Source organism: Camelus bactrianus, chromosome 35 (genome assembly GCF_048773025.1).
Source record: "Camelus bactrianus isolate YW-2024 breed Bactrian camel chromosome 35, ASM4877302v1, whole genome shotgun sequence".
NCBI lineage: Eukaryota > Metazoa > Chordata > Mammalia > Artiodactyla > Camelidae > Camelus > Camelus bactrianus.
Window position 1 is genome coordinate 10612486 of NC_133573.1, and position 19546 is coordinate 10632031.

Here is a 19546-nt window from a genome sequence, read left to right on the forward strand (position 1 = left end):
CTCCGACAGACCTGTTCTCTGTCCAGATGATAGACAAGAAAAGAAAATGATGCAAAATCGCTGTTCCAGCGCGTTTATTTCCCAGCACAAAGTACTGCTCCTGCGTCCCATTAAATGGGCATCATTTTCGACACGTTCATTGTAGCTGCATCCCTGAACCACCAGCAGGGCTGCCGTGGATGGTGTTTAATTTTTACCAGTGAGAACCGGTCCCATTACTCCACAGGGCAGCTGGGCCCCAGCCCAATCCACAAGCCCTGGTATCTCTGACATGAGCACATCGTCCTGAAATGACAGGAGGGCTGAGCTGGCCGGGGAGGGGGCGGGGTGGGGCTGCCAGTGGCGACCAGGTCAGAGCAGAGCAGAGGTGAGTCCTCCTCCCCAGCCCCCGCCCCAGTACCACAGTACCACTTATCGGCGCTCTTCCTCGCCAGCCCCACATTTCTCTTGTCACAGGACGCGGCTCTAGCGTTCTCAGGAAACAGGGCTCACTGTGTTGTCTCTCTGACATCCCGCGGGGGCCATGAAGGAGGAAAGGCTTGTGGCCCAAGGCTTCACTCCAAAGGAAGAACCATCTAAGATCCACGGCAGGAGCTTTCACATCTGGGATTGCAACACCTGGAGATGGCAGCTCTTCCCAGAAACATTTTCATAAAAGAGCGTGTGCTCGCACGCCCTGGGTCCCAGCAAACCTCGGATTACCGTCTGCCCAAGTCTCTGCTTCCTCCCGCTGGAAGAGCTGGAAGGTCCAGCAGAACCCCAGCACAGACATCCTTTCCTCAGCCCCGCCCCCGTATTCCTCTCAACTGCGTAACCCACTGGCCAGAAAGTCCCTTTTGAACCGGCCCCCAGGTCCATCACCTGATGGGTGCCACTCCCGACCCACACGCCTCAGTGCCCACGGACTCTCTCCTCCACCTGCCCGTGTCCCCTGCCACGTGTCACACAATGAAACCGAACCGGGACATTCATGCTCCCAGAGCCCCAGCCTCACACCTGACGCAGTGCTGCTGGGTTCAGAAACACGCCAGGAGCACGGGGGTCCCACCAAGAGAAAGGGCCAAGAAAGCAGAGAGGGAAGCTGGGAGGGGCAGAAACACATCTCTGCTTCGCCCAGCTGGACTTCAGCCCCCAGCTTGCCCTCCAGAACAAAGAGGTTCCAAATCCACGATGACAGAAATCACCAAACGCCCAAACTGCTGGCGTCGTAAACAAAACTTGTCAACAGCCACGAAGAATTCGTTAAAAGTACATTTATTGTTTTCTTTAAAAAAAAAAAAACAACAAAAACAAAAAACTGACAGACAAGTGTGCAATGTGTGCTTCTTAAGACAGTGTGCCTCTGGAGGTCATCTCTTCTCGGGCTTCCGTTTGGCCAGGCTAAACGGGAGACACGGGACAGACACACGTTAGTGAGCACAGGAGGGCGCGGGCCGCGCTGCTGGCAGGGGCCCGAGCGGCGGCGCCGGGACCATGACGTCGAGCTCTGCGGCCCGGCCCTGCCCCTGGGTCCTGACAACGGGCGTCTTCTAAAAAGGGAAAGGCGGCAGTGTACCTGACTTCCACCAAACAAGGCTTCCAACTAACTGACCCATTTCCTGGTGCGGAACCGAATCAAAACCGTGCGCAGGGGCCCAAGGAAGCGCTTTCGGTGTGGCTGCAGGATTCAGCTGTGACGGGAGCCGGGATGCACGACTTCACTTTAGCAGCCTGGGTGATGGCCCTGGCTCCCCCACCCTCCGACTGTGTGCACACCACACGGTGCACCGGAGGCACGGGCCGGGCACGTCCAGGAACCTCTGTGGTTCAGAGGGCAGACCATCCCAGGACATTTGAAAGTGGGCAATTCAATTCTGGGGGCAAAGTAGTATCAAATCACACTTATTTCAGAGCTTAAAAAAAAAGGAATACATAATTTTAAACTGCTTCCTATCTGAGAATACTGTCCTAAATATGGACTTTATTATCTTGTTGATTATTTTGATCTGGAGATGGAAACTAACGCAAAAACACGGTGCTTAAAAGCACAGCTGCCTTCCTTTAAAAATGGACACATTTAAGACCTGAGACAACAGATCTCTCCTTCTAAAATATAGACTTGGCTCCCTCTTTAGTGACAGTTCAGGAGTTGCAGAATGCTAAGTACATGTTTCACGTATTAAATCTGAGTACCTACGCATCCCAGGATCAGACACCTACAAGGGCTCAACGCTTCAGCTCCCCTCTGCCCTCGGTCCTCACATCAGCCAGTCAGCTGCCTGTTTTGTGGAGAAACTCAGTTTCTCAGGTACAAAGCCCTGTCATCAGGGCGATGGCAGCGCCTCAGGTGGAGAGAGGAGGGGGCAGACCGAGGAGAAACGCGGACAAATACGAAACGCCTGGCGCTTGTGACTTGATTCCTTACAGGCTGCACTGCGGGAAGGAAAGCCTGCACTACGGCAGCCGAGCACGCCATGCGCCCCGTCGTGGATAACAGAGGGGCGGCCCCAGAACCGCAGCACCCTCCCCCCGAGCTGTTTACCGACAATCGGACCACGCCTGTGCCTGCTGTTCAGCGTGTGAAGTCGAAAGCCAGGGCGCCTGTCTGCACCAGAGACTAACACACCTACCCCAGGCGCCACGCTTCCCTCGGGTACAGGTTTGAAGGCATGATACATCTATTTGGCACCCAACAAATTTAGCCAAAAATCAAGACAGCGTATGGGGTAGGGACAGGGTGTGCGTGTTTGGGGGCTGTGGGGAGGGACGTGGTGGGGAGGAGAGCCTGTGAGCCTGTTTCTGAAGGAAAACTTACTGTTACTGCCTCAAGCAACTAAAGAGGAAAGCGCTCACGCCCAGAAAGCCAGTGTCCCCGCCCCCACCCCCTCCCCCCAACTAAGTGAGCCAAAGGCCAAGACAAACTGCAACCACACACACACACACACACACACACACACACGCCTGCTCCGGACACCTGCAGGCCTCTGTTGGGCACCACACTTCAGTCTCCTCACAAGGCGTTCTAAGAAGTTATTTGCCCAAGCACATTCCGATTAAGCTATTTCAAGGCAACACTGCTAAGGAAATCACATCCTATTCTCCATAAAAGAATAAAGAGACTGATTTTAAAATCTTACTATATTCCCCTGTTATTTAATAAAAAAAAGGAAAACATAAAAGAATCAATCTGAAAGTCTATTAGTCTCAAATAATTAGATCCAGTAGGCACAGAAAGCAGTAAAAAAAATGTTTTGAAAAGTCTAACGATGCTTTGAGCATCTTCTCAGATACTAAGGATATAGCATAATGCTGTGAAGGATTGAGAGCCAAGAGACAATCAAACAAAAAGCTCATTTTAGTCCAACAGAGTATTCTCAGTTCATTTTCAAGGAGCAGCATTCAGGAAGCTTCAGCCACTTCCCGAAAGGAAATCACGTTCAAGGGAACCAGACAAGATGCTGCAACCCGCTCACGATAAACCTGCGTTCCCCATGTGGCAGTGTGGCACTCTCCTGGGAGAAAAGGCTCTGTTCTGTGGAATTCGTACACTTTCCGGGGTGACAGCACTCCCTGCGTGGCTGACTTTAAGCCACTAGCATTTAGTGTTAACACAGCACAAACACACCCAGTGTAAACAGCCTCAAAGGCAGAGATCGCAGCAAAATGCAATAAAACAACAAGGGAGTGATGAGTTTCCGTATTAATTACCTTTGCTTTTTATAGAACTGATCTAATTTTTAATAATGTCTGGGTTTAACAACCAGCTGCCAGAATTTCTAAAAATTGAACATTTGGTTCTCATAAGCCAGTGTGGACCGACTCCAGCAAATCATTCCCAAAAAGTGTGGATGTCCGGGATCTTCTTCGTGGCCATTCTTAAAGACTGGGAGAATGTGAGCTTAGTTTTCAAAAAATAACCTTCAGCCCTTGCACTTAAACACAGAAGCCTGATTTTCAAAAATACGCAGGCCTTCAAAGTGACAGTGGGTCATGGCTGGCTCTCACTCCAGGCTGTGGGTACAACCTAGAGAATTCGATCCAGAAAAAACATCAGAGAGCGTTTTACACAACTTTTCACAAAAAGGGGGTTGGGTTAGGTTGCGCTCAGAGTCCCTTTGAAACAATATAAATTTCACCATGGCCCCCACACTCTCCACCCTGCTGGCCCCCAAAGAAAATGTTACCGTGAAGCCTCTCTTATCCAGGGGCTGCAAGTTACAGGAACAGATTCTGTGTAACTAAAATAATGTATAGTTTGTAAAATAAAAGAAGTTGGCTCATCTGTCATTCCACAGGAGGAGCAGACCACATCCAGCACACACGGTATAGAAGCTGCCACCGTCAGCCTTCAGGGGACGCCGCCCGGTACAGTAGGGCCCGGGAGACGACACTGTGCTCCAGGCTGGGCGGCCAGTCCCAGGGCAGCTTTCCCCCCACTTCACACTCTGATTTAAAGAAGACAGTGGTGCAGATTCCCTCCATGTTGATGGACGGGGCAGCCGCCCTATTTCTGTGCCAGACGGCGGTGCCCGGCTACGAGCTGTCAGTTTGCATCTGTGGAACAAGAGCCCTCCGCCTAACACCCAGGCTGAGACAAAGGGGACGTGAGGGCAGGTCCACCTTGAGTGTCCCGGAGGCGGGCTCTAATGAGGGGCGCTCAGAAGGAGCGCTGTGCAAACAGGGAGAACTGAAGGGAAAGACGAGATTCCCAGATGCTGCAGCACGGAGGAGGGACCTGCGCTCGTGCTGAGCCTGCGGGGGATGCCGCCGGGGGGCCAGGCGAGGGTCACCCACGTCTGATGGCTCCTGCTGCTGCCCGTGACTTAGCCGGACGTCCCCCAGGGCACATCTGCTGGGTGTGCAGCCTGTGGGCTGGGCCCACGTCCTCAACTTGTCTGCGGCTCCCTGAGTTATGGAGCACAAACTCGGGACCATAAATCAGGGAATTCTACAAAAATAAAGACCCTTTTGCACGTTTTGCAATTAAAAACAAAAAGCTACAAGGAAGGGACTCGTGGTGCCAGATGGAGTATTTTGAAGATTCACGTGCCTACACCGTATGTTTTCCATTTTAAACCATCAACTTGATATGTTTAGGGGGTTTATTTATGGAACGATCAAGCGATCTTTGATAATTAACATTAAATACCTGAATATTATCAATCACCTCACATGAACGTTTATGGGAGAAGTTTCAGAGCAACTTCTGAGTAACTTGTCACTTTTATTGTGCAGCAAGGATTTGTGAAAAATAAATGACCGGCTAAGTAATCCGAGAGTATAATTTAGGGGCACAAAAACAGCCATCAGGGAGCAGGCAGCGACTACGCAGAATGACGTCTCTACTGACTGAATTCGTAAGTGTTAAATGAACGCATGGTTTCACTGAAGCTCTGTTGGGCTTGTCAGGGACGCACCTTCACACGCTACCCAACTAAACACCCAGCCGCTGTTCACAGGCACGAAGGAACGAACGAGACCCAGCCCTGCGTCCCCACGCCTGCGACGCCCCAGTGGGGCTCAGACCGCCCCTCCTTCCTCTCTACCGTTGTCTACACGGCTGGCATCTCTCAGGCTCTTTGAAGGGGTGTGAAATAGCTCAGATGACATCCTCAAGAAAGCGAAAGGTCAGGCGAAGCCGGGGAATCAGAGGAGGCGCCAGACCTGCGGCCCTCCCCGGCACCTACCTGAACATCTCGCCCAGGCCCCGCAGCTTCCCCTTCTTGGCCTTGGCCTTCTCCTTCTCCTTGTCCCTGTCTTTCTTCTCCTTGCGCGCTTTCTCCTTTCTCCTGTCCGTCTTCTCTGGGCTGCCGTTCACCTGTCTCTCCAGGGAGTGGGAGGGCTGGTCACTGGCCGTCGACACCGACTCTCGCCCCGATCTCGAACTTTCCTCCGTGTCTTCTTCCACTTGGAAGGAAACAAACGAACAGAGAAGATAAGGAACACAGGGAACCCAAGGAACAAAAATAAGGAGGCTAAAGTCACATGAGAATTTTCCTTCCCACATTCCCAACAGGGGTGGCAGCGCTGTTTACTTCTGAGTAGAATCGGGAGGAGTGCGGTTGTGGATGACGCTGCCCGTGTGTGCGTGTGCCTCGGGGAAGGGGGGGCCCTTGTGTGCGTGCGCCTGGGGGGAGGGGGGCCACGTGTGCGTGCGCCTCAGGGAAGGGGGCCCTTGTGCGCGTGCACCTGGGGGAAGGGGGCCCTTGTGTGCGTGCGCCTGTGGGAAGGGGGGCCCTTGTGTGCGTGCGCCTGTGGGAAGGGGGGCCCTTGTGTGCGTGCGCCTCAGGGAAGGGGGTGGCCACCGGTCAGGGAGGAACAGCAACAGCAGTAGCAACGGTAACCCTAACAGTGACAGTGACACTGACAACAGACACACTAACACCAACAGTCACAGTGAGGGTAACAGCGACAGTGGCAGCACCCAGCTCGCTGAGGCGGGGCGCACACGGTGGGGGGTCAGCAAGCCCTCATCGCACAGCAGGACCCCTGAGGCTCCTGTGCGCTCCCCCTGCAGAAAGAAGACATGCAGCCCCTGCCAAGAGCCTCCTTTCCTCTTGGCTGAGCACCCTGTGCACCCACCGCGGCCCCCGTTAACTTGCTAAGCTGCGCCGGTCAGCAGTGGGCACCAGTACCAGCAGTGGGCTTGCTTCCTCAGCCGCCCCCGCACCCCGGGATTCCTGCGCGCAGGAGACTGGATCTTCACAGCCGCTCTGCCTCCTCCTTCTAGCGTCATTATCTTTCATCACGAGGCCAACATCACCAGAGCCTGCCAGTACGTGTTCTAACCCACGTAAGTCTGCACACTGGTCTACACCATGGCCAGTGGGCAGAGGCGGGTGGAGACACAAAGGCATAAATTCACAGCCTCACACTCCTTTGAACTGCGCAAATAAAAGCGCTCCTCACTGATAACCATAGCTCATCCTCTGAACCAACGCTCAGTAAGCACATGGTCCAAGGACATACCCCCCAACTTTTCGCCTTTGAAAGAATGACAACTAGAGTGGGTTTCCACCTACAAAAGAACTTTAGGTATTTCTCTATTAAAAAGCATCCGATGCCCATATTAATAACCATTTTCAGAAATCTTTTTCCAGATGAGTTGCCTAAGGTTTTCTTCCAAATATAATAAGAACGGTCAGGGCTCCAGGTCACCCCTTACAATCTGAGGTCACCTTCCCCCCCGCATGAACAAATAAAGGAGGAATCAGTGCTTCTGAACTTCTTCTAACACAGAACCGCGTAAGACAGTCGGAAACCCTTCACAGAGAACACACCTCTACAACCAGTTCGTGTATCTTCAAGGGAAACTCGGTCTTGCCGGTCCCCAGTGCCAGCGTCAGCAGCACACAGAATCAGGACTACAGGACAGCAGCTGAAATGGCCTGAGCCCTCAGTGTCCTGATGGGAGACCTCACAGTCTGAGAAGACGCCGTCAGGTGACGGCAGAACCATGACCAAGGAACACTGTTTTTCCCCACAAAATGCCAGCCATTCACATAACACTAAAAAAAAAGTGTTGATTTCTTTTGTTTCCACGTTTGATTAAAAATAGGAGCCAACAGATTTCCCATCCCAGCAGGTCACGCCCTAGGGATAGCCGAAGAGTAAAAATATCACGGTGTCTAACTCCGGTAGGTACTCTGAAGGTCACACAGACCGACTTCTCCCCTCTTCTGCTGGGGGAGAGAGGTGCGGGGGGGCACACTGCGGGTTGGGGCTCTCTCTGCTGGGGTGGGCCAGTCCAGCTATCCCTAGCCAGACCTCATGCAGCAATCTGATCAAGTCGGCTTGTGACTGCTCAGTTTCATGCTTCATACAGCAATGTATGTGGGTCATTTATCATCTCATCTCTTCTCGGTTTGCCTGGAAGCTCATCCCGGCAGCCAGCGCTGTAGCCCAGAAACCCAGCGTCAATCCTGCGCGGCCGCTCTGTGCTGCGACTGTAGCTCATACTGATGAACTGACTCCAGAAGCCCAGTCAGGTGTGCCCAGAGACTCTGGGACAGGCTCGCAGCCCGGGAGACGAGCCGACAGGGTGGCCTCCCTCTGTGCTGGGACACCTGACAGAGCCACTGTCCCCCTCCAAGGGACAAGGCAGCTTTTAAGTCAGTTGCTTCTTTCCCTCTCTGTCAATTCATATGGAAGCAGGAAACGTGGGCTTGTGAAAGGAGACCAGTTATGACTTTCAGCTGGGCCTTGCTAGTGAAAATCCATAGCTTTACAAGTAAATGCTGGGTTCAGGGCTCTGATTTCTGTGTGGTCCACAGAGCAGGGAAAGAATAGCCTGGGAAGGACGGCAACCCCAAGGGCTTCCTCCTTCTGTGTAGTCTTTTCAAAGGAGCACTCCCCACGAGAACGTAAGTACAGCTAAACAGGGTTATCGAACAGCACCCGTGAACACGGCTGGCTTGCTCCACCTGATGGCAAACCTCCACACCTAGGGAAACGGGTGTGCTCTGGACTTTGATGTAATGGATCAAGTCGTTATAAAACAGTTCTCCAAGGTCCTCAGGAGCTGTAAGACTTGGATGTGCTTGCTGGTCCACTCAGCTAGACAAATGGGTGCCGGTGACTCTTCTCAAAGTCCCGCATGCAAAACTGCCTTTCCCTGCATGTTCCCCTTTGTACCAACTTCTACTACCGCACCTCTCCTAGGGCAGGACTGCAGGTTTCCCTTTCTCTAAGCTTCCAGACTGAAGACTGCGGGGCAGACAGCAGCTGCCCGTGACTGGCTGTTCGCTGGCAGACTACTGGTAAACCTTTACCCCAGGCAAACAAACTTTCACCCTGCGTGTCACCACCCCTCTGGCTTCAGAACAATGCCCAGGCTCCTCTAATTAAGCCCGACAAAACTAGCCACACCCCAGCCACAGTAACACCAGGAAAGCCCATTGTTCTCGCGCAGCTCTAATCAGGTCCTGGTATATTTTTATGCTGTTATTGTTAGCACTATTCACGTGGTCTAATGGGCTTTAGAGCCCTGCACAATGTCTGAAACTATAAACAAAAAAATGAGCTCAATAAATGTAAATGACTTAGTCTTCCCCAGCAACCATTACCATAAATCATGAATGGAAGGATCGGTGGCAGTTCTGTGCGTTTTCTGCCTAACGGTCCTGGCAGCTGCACGCGGGGCATATGTCTGCGCTTGGCTCCAAGCAGAGTGAAGGCGGTGCCTTCACCACCATAGGCTGGAGCCGCACTGGGTGCCAGAGCCTCCCACGTGCACGGTACTTTCCTCGTGTACATCATGTAACATTTCCTTCACCAGGTGAAACTGGGGAAATTAGTATTAAACCGTTTATTAACCTGAGGTTTTGTGACCTCATTTTATAAGATGCAAACACCGAGCCCGGTGTCCTGCCCCCCAGCAGGTGGGCTGTGTTGAAAGGACGCGTGCACGTCTGAGAATTCTTTATGCTTATTGTGAACACTGACATAGATAGCGCACCCTCACAGAAACTCTTCCGGGGGTGTATGATTTAACGAATCCCTCTGAATGCCAGCTAATTAAAAATATTTAGCAATATGTGGCTTCGTATGTACAAACATAAGATGTTCTTTTAGAGCATCGCACTATATATGCTTCAAACTCGAAAATCATTCGATAGAAAAACATAGGAAACACTTTACCCTGTCCCTCTGCCGAATCACTGTGGTTTTTAAAAGTTTAAATAAATTGGTTACACATGCTGAATTTCTTTAACAAATGTATATAGTCAAGGTCACTGATTTAAGTTTTAAAACCAGTCTTTGTACATTTAATAGTAGCTTTATAATACGGTGCATAAAATATTTTTATTCCCTTTAACTAAGAAAACAAACAAAAAACAGTCATAGAAACACTTTTTCAAGTCAGAACAGCACTGGGAACGTACTACCAGGGAAGAGTTTGACCCGTTGTATTCGCAGAGTAGATGCCGACGCGAGTCCTGCACACACGCCTACATTTAGGTGACTCGCCACTTTAAATGCTGTATAAATTTACATTTTTTTTCTCCTTAACTTTGCTCTTTCCAGGTCACATTTGCTTTCCTTTGGCAGATGCTCTGCACAAAGGAAGATGCTTGTCCCCTTCCAGACAAGTGGGAGCTTCTGTTTCTGACCCCCATTTCTGCCTGTTTTAGCCTCTACACGCGCTGAACTGCCAGCTACCGTCCCATCAACACAGACTCTCCCGTTTCTCTTTCTAAAGAAGGTAAAACATGAAGCGGCTTAATTCTCTCTAAGGCAGCACGTTCTGCAATTGAGACGCACCTAATTACCATATTTTCAACAGATGCAAATACAGCTCAACTAAAATTCCAGTTCATGTTACAAATTGAGCTACTCAGTTCTGCAAGGTATCACGTGAGGACGGGGTCACTGAGAAGTCTGGAAAAGACAGGGCACGTAGCTGCCAACGATTCTGGAGAAACGGACTTAGGTTTCAACTGAAACTCAAAGTTCTGGAGCTTCTGCCTTCAAGAAATATTTCTACCTGGTCATCACAAACATTTCACTGTCAAAAGTTGACTCTAAGCCACACGGTCATTCATCTCCCCCAACCCCTCAATGAGAAGCAACACTACTGTTGGTACTGAAATGATCTCTGTTGCTTGCTTATCCAAAGTCCATTCCTTCCTTTCTTCTTTCTAATGCAACCCTGATCATGTTCAGGAATGCAACCCAGCCTTAAGGGGTGCGTTCACTACCAAGTTCACCCTAGTCTATGGGTGCCCGCCCCCGCTGAATTACTAGTCCAATGTTACGAGTCCAAGAAAGACGCCATCACCCCACATGGACACATTCCAGGCTCAGGGAGAAGGCTCACTCCCCTCAGTCGGATACGAGCCAGGAAGTACAAGGCCCTGCAGTTCCCCTGTGGATAAGGGCACTTGAGGATGGCGCGACAGAGTGGGCAGGAAGGGGTGGGTCTCTGATTCCACCATCAGGCTGTGGCACCAATAACGCCAGCTCCAGACCCCAGTTATACAGGACAGTGCGCTTCCATACGGACTGAGCTGGTCTGAGGTGGATTTTTGAATAAACGCAGCTGAACGCATCCTAAGAGGTACATTGTATAAGTCAAACCTTAGAGCAGCTGGGAGCCCCTCAGTGCCACTTACCTCAGGAGGGAGATGTCGCCATGAGTGACATCCTAGGCCGTGCTGACAATGTGACTAGAATTAAATGATTTCTTCAGACTTATTACTAGTGTTAAACGAATTGGTGCAAACATCCAGAGAAATACAAAACAGAGGAAGGACAAAATGAAAATGACAACATTACTTGCTATTCACCAGGAAACAAGCACTCTCCTCTGAGGGCTCAGCCAAAGGGGCCACTGAATGTTTGTGGGGTGTATGAGCAAACAGGTAATCGTGTGAAAACCAGCTTTTATTGCCCCCTGTTTGTAAAGAGCAACTCTAGGAATTAGAAATATCTAATTTTAAAAAAAACCCCACATACTCCTGAGTAATTTACAATTTACTTTGGAAGACAAAGGATTAAATGTAATTGTACACAAGATTACCCAGTCTTCTCACTCTATCTTCTTAAAACAAAATTAAAAAGGAGTGAGTTAACATGAGACATTACTAACTGGAAAGGTTCACTAGACTGAGCAAATCCACTGATCACCACAGAGTTCTACTGACTAATGTTTCATAAAACACAATGTAATAAAAATAAATGCGGACTGGGCTCCCAGGCACTGCAGAGTCCTGTGTGGGATTCGAGAACTTTCTTATTATAAATATAAATATATATTATTTTTGTTTCTTATTTTAGTTGACTAATCTGACTTTCGAAAAGGAGGAAAAGATGTGGGAAATGAACAGCTAGTGATACAGATGGTGTCGAATAATTGGATCTGCTTTCCTGGACCCTGACTTTTAACATCAGAATGATGAGTTCCTGGCAATGGAAAAACTTCGCTTTTTCAGAACAGTAAAAACACACACACACAAAGCTGGCAAGAGATACGAAAAATTAAGAAGCTTTTATACTCAAGTGCAGGGTGGGAATAATAACTGACGTTATGAAGAACAAAGGGTCTGACCGCGACAGCGAAAAGGACAGGAAGGAGTCAGGTGACACTGATCAGGGGTCTCAGAGAAGGGGCTTCAGGAGCGGCAGGGATGTTCAGTTGGGTGACTCCTAAAACACTGTTTTAAAATTAAATTTATTTCATTTAAAAGAAAAAAAAAACACCTCTCAGTTTACAGTGGGGTGAGCAGTAGAAAGACAGAACAATAAAACTGCACTCCGAGAGACCGGCCACCAAAGACCATTCATTCTTCACTTCTGCTTTACACCGTAACTTCCCTCACTGCATCCCTCCAAACAGACGGGGAAAACGTTCCTGAAGCTCCGGGCAGGGTGTCACCTCCACCTCCCCGTCCCCGAGAGGGCGCTCCGGAGCAAGCACAGGAGGCTCGGCTCCTCCCTCTTCCAACCCTGCAAACGTGTTTTCGGTGAACAACCGATTTTCACGTTCAAACGATGGTCCCCGGCGGAGACTGTCTCCCGCCCACGGGGACAACCTACAGAGAAGCTGAAGGCTTTCAATTCAACAGACCGAACGGGCCGGCTGCACAAGGAAAACGGCAGCGTTCATAACCCTCCTGTTGCAATGGCCACCAAGAATTTCATTTTTATCAAGGACGGAATTGCTGTCAAGTGGATGTTTTAACAATCTACAAAATATTATTTATGGTGTCAAGGGAAAAGAGTCCAAGTCACTGCTCTGACTCTTTAAGTGGAAAAGCAAAAACAAATAACAACACAAAAATATGCAAGTGTGATGAAACAGTGAGTGGCTAGCAAAGCTGTTTTGCCATTTATTGAGAAATCAAAATGACAAAGTCAGTGTTCTTAACTCTCACATCATAAATCCATATTGGGAGATCCACAAAAATTTCTTGATGTTAAAAAAAAACACACTTTATACTAAAAAGTCTCAGACACATTCTATATATAGATTTACTTTGACTTATGATGGGGTAATGGCTCGATAAACCCAACATAAATTGAAAATACCACAAGTCAAAAATACACTGAATACACCTAACCACCGAACATCAGGGCTTAGCCTCCTTGCCTTCCATGTGCTCAGAACACTTACATTTTTTTCCCACAGTTGGGCTAAGTCGTCTAACACAGAGCCTACATTAGAACAAAGTGTTGAAGGTCTCATGTAATTCAGTGACTGCTGCACTGAAAGTGAAAACCAGACTGGCTGTCAGTGCACTGGTTGTGTTCCCTCACAATGGTGGGGCTGACGGGGAGGGGCAGCTGGCTCTCATCAGCCAGCATCTCCAGAGAGGATCTGCACACCACTGACGAGGGAGCAGATCCAAATTCAAAGCCAGACTTATGTTTTCGACCAAATGCATGTCGCTTTTGAACCATCATAAAGTTGAAAAATTGTAGGTGGAACCATTGTAAATCGGGGAACATCCATGCTCAGTTAAGGCTTTAGAAAGTCAAGGGAGAGCCAGATTGCTTGGGGGGAGTTTCCTGAAGAAGGAAGATGACAGTCCAATGGGAGGGGGGTAGGGGAGAGCCAGGGGCAGAGACAGACGCACCTGGCAGACAGCGCATGGTCTGAGTGAGAAGGGGCACAGAAGGACCGCGAGTTAACTCAGCAGGTCTAGGGACAGTAGGACCAGGGAGGGCACCCTCACATCTTCAGATATTAAATATTGAGGATTTGGGCTAGACTGGACAGGAGGAGTGAAATGCGGAGATTTCCTGGGGAAAAATTAAGAAAACTTGGTAATGGGGTGATTACACGGTGAGATGGTGATTCTGAGTGTCTGAGCGGGAGGTGCTAATGAGCAAGCTCCAACCTCATCATCTGTCTTCTTGTGTGTGAGCAGCTAAGCCCGCAGCCGCAGTTTCTGCCTTCTGTCTGGCACTGCCAGGCATCACCCCTCACCCAGATCATGTCACCATCAGAGAGCTGATCTCGCCAACAACCCCGCTGCTTGCCGCGTTGTCCCCAACCTCCCGCTCTCCAACCTGCCTCCCCAGCAACCATATTCTTTCGCTCGAGGCTCTTCAAATGCTCTTCACTGTCCTTATTATAAACAAAAACCATTTAAACAAGGCTGCCTGTGATCCATGCTCTGTCTATGTCTTAAACCCCATTCCTTAGGGCACTCTCACCTGCAGGGGGCACATCACCCTTACTCCAGAGACGGTCCCCACGCACGTGCCCCTACGTCCCTCTGCATCCCACTGAGGACCACTCAAAGCAGCAGGACTTGCTGCAACCACGGCCTCTTCTGGGATGCACTTTCCCCACCACCTCCCCCTCCACTCGAACTCCTTGAGGGCTGAGTGGGTCCCCCAGGCTTTGGTACCATGGCAACCTGCACACCACCGTGGCCCTCAGCCACTAACCACATCGCTTCTCAAGTGTCAGATTATCCACTGGACTGAACCACCCCCAGCCCCTCAGGAACTTACAGCCTCAATATCAGATTTTAGGTGCCACAACTCATGAATACTTTATAGTAGTTTTAGTGTAACGAGTTTTCCCATTTGTAAGTTTAATATCCTAGGAAACTCACAGGGCTGCATATCAGAGCGCACGCACTTGCGGTTCAGTTTCCAAGGATGATCTTGGTCCTACTGTTACACACTTTTTCCCTATCAAAAAATGCTTAAAATGAGGACTCTACAATTCAAACACTTCAGATGTGACTTTTCATCATACTTTCAGCTTAACTTACTTTTCTCCTAGAAAAAGAAGTACCAGGAACAGACTGGGCCCCTCCCCATGCGTCCACCCCTGCTGCGTTCAGAAAACCCCTAAAATTAAGGCTCCTTTTCTTAAACTGCAAGTGATACTAAAGTATACAAGTTGGCCTAAGAGGATAAGACAGGTTATTCTTGGAGGGAGGGAGGGACGGAGGGTGCAGTTCAGGGGCAGAGCACGTGCTCAGCATGCACAAGGTCCTGGGTTCAATTCCCAGTACCTCCCTTAAAAAAAAAAATACAACAGGTTATTCTAATTCTTAGCAATTCAGAATAAGTATTTCTTATAGATCAACACCCAACTAGCCATTAAGACGGATTAACCAAATGGGGAACCTTCTACAAAGTGCTCTGTGATTTTGAAACTCACATCCTGAACTCTTCCTCTACAGATTTACGGAAATCTAATGTGGCTTCTTAAGGTACAATTAGACCTAGTTTGCATTACTTTTGCTCAAATCAGTACCCATAAAAGGTGTGAGAAGTGTGCAGGATGTGAGAGTGCAAAGTCTGAGCCATCCATGCAATGTGCTACCTTGAAGCTCATAAAATAAACCAAACTTCCCCTGGAAGCTCTCAGATGAGCTGCTTCACTAACATACATTCAGTTTCCTCAAACCTCACACTGCTAACCTGAATTAACCATAAAGCAACTATAAATATAAAGCAATGCTCTTTTCTGGCCCCTGTTAAGAGTTCTCTAAGAAAGTAGGCAAGCTACTCAAAAGTAATCTCTCCCTGTTTTCAAGACATCCAACTCTCACATTTAAAATAGTAAACTGGGTAGATCTTAAAACTGAGAGGTGCCATGAGCAGGATGGCACTCGGCTTTGTTGTTCTCCTTGACCCCAACCAAAAGCTGTTACTGGACTGAGAGTGAAGCTTACGATTTGGCAACTTTTAATTGAGGGACGATAACGGGGCTATTTTCAAAAACAAAACAAAGGAAAGTTATTCAGCATCCATGGTCTTGGCAGCAACGGACGCTGATTTATCATGGGGGAAGCAGGCGCTGCTCGCTGGGAGCCAGGCGGGGCGTGTGATTTGCATAGAAGAGGGAGCAGATTGTGGATGCCCTGACCTGTCAAACACAGGTAGGGCCTAGGAGATAATGGGTCCCAGAATACAAAGCTCTTGATCCAGACAGACACACAACATGGAGAGGCCAGATGGATTAAATGGGAGACAAAAACGCTGGCTTCTGCCATCTCCATGGGAGGACCGTCAGTATTACAGGAGATGACAGGTACCAGACCGCATGTGGACCCGCCCATCTCTTGGCCACATCACTGTGCTTGTGCCGTGAGTTCAAAGCTGCCGAGAGGGCAAGCCTGTTCCCAGCCACAGGGAGGAGCACAGCCAAGAGCCACCAGCCTACCTCCCCCCAGGGCTGCCCTGGAAAGGGGCCGAGGGCTGTGTGGGACAGAAACAGGCGGCTGGAACAGCACAGGTAATCTCCCCCCATGCCCCGCACGTTTCTAGGCTGCACCGACTGCATCCTCACCAGACGGCCGTCTAACAAAGACTGCTCGGACAGGCTCCTCTTTGCAGAGCAGCCCTCAACAGGGACACGCATCTTCACTTCAACCGGCAGCCACCACTGAGTCCCACCTCCATACGAGAAAGCCCCCCAGCTCCGGGGTCCCTCAGAGCATGAGGACAGCAGGGCTGAGACATGCCGCCAGGGACAGTGCCCACATGGCGCGGATGCAGGAGTGGGAATGCGGGGGCGGGGGTGCGCGGGGGCGCGCGGGGGCGGGTGCACAGGTGAGGATGCAGAGATGAGGATGCAGGGGCACAAGCAGAAACAGGAACTCGGACAGTGGCACAGGCCGTGTGGACCACGCAGTGAGAACTGTCAGTCTCTGGAAAGGATGGTGCTGAGGGAATTGGAGGAGGAGCTCCTTTCTCACAACTGTGCTTAGTCCTACGTAAAGGAGACGGTCCCATGACCACCAGCAGTGACATCAGCCTTGACAGATTTTTCTTTTTTTTTAAAGAAAACAAAGGGTTTGCAGAGGCACTGGAGGTCTCGGCCACGCAGGTCCAGTGTGGGACACAGAGAAGGAGGGACGAGTCGCTGCCGACCCAGGGGCTCGCTGCCTGTCTCTGTGCACGCAGCGCTGCTGGCTAAGCAGGTGCTACTCACTGACATGACAACATCCCCGACTCCCACACTTCACCCAGCCCCAAGCCCGGCCCTGCGGGAGTGAGACTGGTGGCGTCTTTCTTCCCGGGCTTTCCAGAGAAGCAGGCAGGACTGTGGTCAGCCCGTGACCGGGCCGCAGAGTCAGGAGACGCTAAACCTGTGCGGCACTGCAGAAAGAAGTCATCCACACCCGAGCTTTTAAAACTTCATCTGAAAAACTGCGACCTTCCCTTTTTAAAACTTTAAAGTTACGGAGAAGCACCATGTTCAAAAAGTGATTTAAAAATGCACACAGCCATTGGGGTGACAGCAGGGAGCAGGTGACCTTGCAGTCCCATGGGCTTGGCCTCCCACGTGCTCCCCGACTCCCCCAAGCCCCCGAGCCCCCCCATCCCAGACACACAACATGCAACCTGAGAATCAATGACCTCGGCATCCGAGTCTTCAGTTTTACAACTGAGGGGATTAAAGCTTAAGGCTTTTAAGCAACTTCACCCAAACCCCAAACTAGTGAAAAGAACTGGATGGGACGTGAGTCATCGGACCACGCCCCTGCTCCTGCCACCCTGCTCGTCCACTGCAAAAGCTCTGTCAGCATCTGAATTGTACAATTTGGTTGCCTTTCTTCCACCGTAGTCAAAGTTCAAAGATCAGTCTGAAGAAAGACATCACAAAATCAGGACTTTTGGAAAACCCAGCACTTTGTGGTGGCAGGGACCTGGGTCACGTGTCTCTCCCAGCTCTTATCCAGAACTTTCCCTCCAGTTCACAAGTTGTAGTTTGTCTAGTTACTTGTTTTTCCCTTGATGATTGCTGAACACAAAATTTTTCATATAAAATACTTAAATTAATTATTTCCAAATAAAAATGGACACTAAGTTTATATAGGGACAGACTCAGACATCTACACCAGTGAGGAGGTCTGGAGGCCACAGAATTAAGAACACGCCCTGAACTGCTATCTACCCCAGCCCCTGCAGTGTGGGAGATAAGTGATATATGTAAGAAAACTGCATTTTATGCAGGAATTTAAATAACATTTCAACCAGAATAAGAAAAAAAGTTCAGAAGCATCTTAACTTGTAAATGATTAAAAAAACAAATACTCAGGTGCCCAAGTACGAGGTCTCTTGTTAGCTATGCACCCAGGACAGGGGCGAGATCTCCAAGCGATGGAGGGGCCCACCCGGGAGGTACTGGTCAGGATGGCAGGGAACCGCGGACACGCTGGGAAAAACCCAACGGCTGGGAGCCCATATGACTCAGGATCTCGGAGACCAGGCTTGGCAGCAAAAATAGGAAATATGTTCTTCATCTGGCAAGAATCGACTGCATATATTTGAAATCACAGGCTGGAGGGAGTGAAAACCTGTCCAGATTTAGACAGAGAATGAGGAGGGGGCGGGGGAGGGTGGAGCCGCCCTCTCCCAGGTTGGGCTTTGCCTGTTTCACTATGGCAGGAATGCTCATCCTGCCAAGAGCACGCTGTGCGCCAGGCCGAGATGACACAGTCTGCTGTGAGTCTCCTGCGAATGTGGCTTTCACTTAAAACCCTCCTTCTGCCCCACAATCTTCCTTAGGGATGTGTGTCCCCCCAAAGTTAAACCCAAAGTCGACCATGACCCACTGGAACACTCTCTACTTTAACTCTGGACGGTGGCCCCAGCTTCAGTGCCGACAGCTGGAAGGGCATAGTCACTCGGAAGTCAAACGACCAAAATATGAATTAGCATTAACGAGCAGTATGAGCTAGTCCGTGATCTTTACCATCAGGATTCACGTCCTTTCTCTTCTAAGCAGATACACTGTGGAGTTTCTTCCTTACGTTTAAATCAAATGGCTACTCTCACACCATGGAAACTTAACTATAACGACAACTCACCGAAGCGGACGTTCGTACGTTCTTATAAACGTCGCTTTCCTCTCAGCAGACTACAGAAAACACACTGCTTCTTCACTGCAACCTCTGACTTTCGATAATTTTGGCTTAAAATATTTTGCAATTTGGAAACACACACACAGACACAAACATCTTGCTAGCGCAGTTCAGGGAAAGCAAGAGTAATTCACAGAAACAAAACAAATGTATGTTCTCAAAATCACAGATGACGACACGCGTTCGCTTGAGATCCAGTATTACAGACACTGCACAGCAGCGGCTTTCAGACATTCTGCTTCTCAGGATGCTTGACACCCCTAAAATTTATTCAAGACTCAAAAGAAAATTTCTATGTGGATTATATCTAACAATATATACTGCATTAAAACTGAGTTTAAAAATATGAATTATTTTGTAAAAAGTGACAAATTTCATAATGACAGAAAACATACTTTACCAAAAAAAAAAAAAGTCTTGTATTTTCCAAAAACAATTCATGAGGATAATGGCCCTGTGTTAAATTTTAGCAAATCTCTTTAGCATCGAGCTGGGAAGGTTCTTCTATCTGCTCTGCATTCAGTCCACTGCGGAATCACGGGACAGATCGCCTCTAGAAAACCCAACCGTACACTTGCAAGAGAGTAAGAGTGTAAAAGGTAAATACCATCATCTTCTTAATGAAGATGGTTTCGACCTCAGAGATCCCACTGCAGGGCCCCGGGAACCCACAGGGTTCCCCGGAGCACACTTGAAGAGCCGCTGCTCTGCAGAGCTGCACGCAGTGG

General features: G+C 49.5%; 1 protein-coding gene across 24 annotated transcripts in view; it reads right to left on the reverse strand.

Annotated features, from left to right (window-relative positions):
- Positions 1-19546, reverse strand: part of LOC105072482 (partitioning defective 3 homolog) — a 536087-nt gene that overhangs the window by 179022 nt on the left and 337519 nt on the right. For 22 of the 24 annotated variants that reach the window (XM_074358260.1, XM_074358265.1, XM_074358251.1 and 19 more), the window contains one exon: positions 5667-5886. In XM_074358260.1, coding sequence (XP_074214361.1) covers positions 5667-5886 — 220 coding nt within the window. Of the gene's footprint in view, positions 1-1238; positions 1381-5666; positions 5887-19546 lie in introns of those variants that run through there. The other 2 variants (XM_074358263.1, XM_074358264.1) reach the window with 1 other exon arrangement.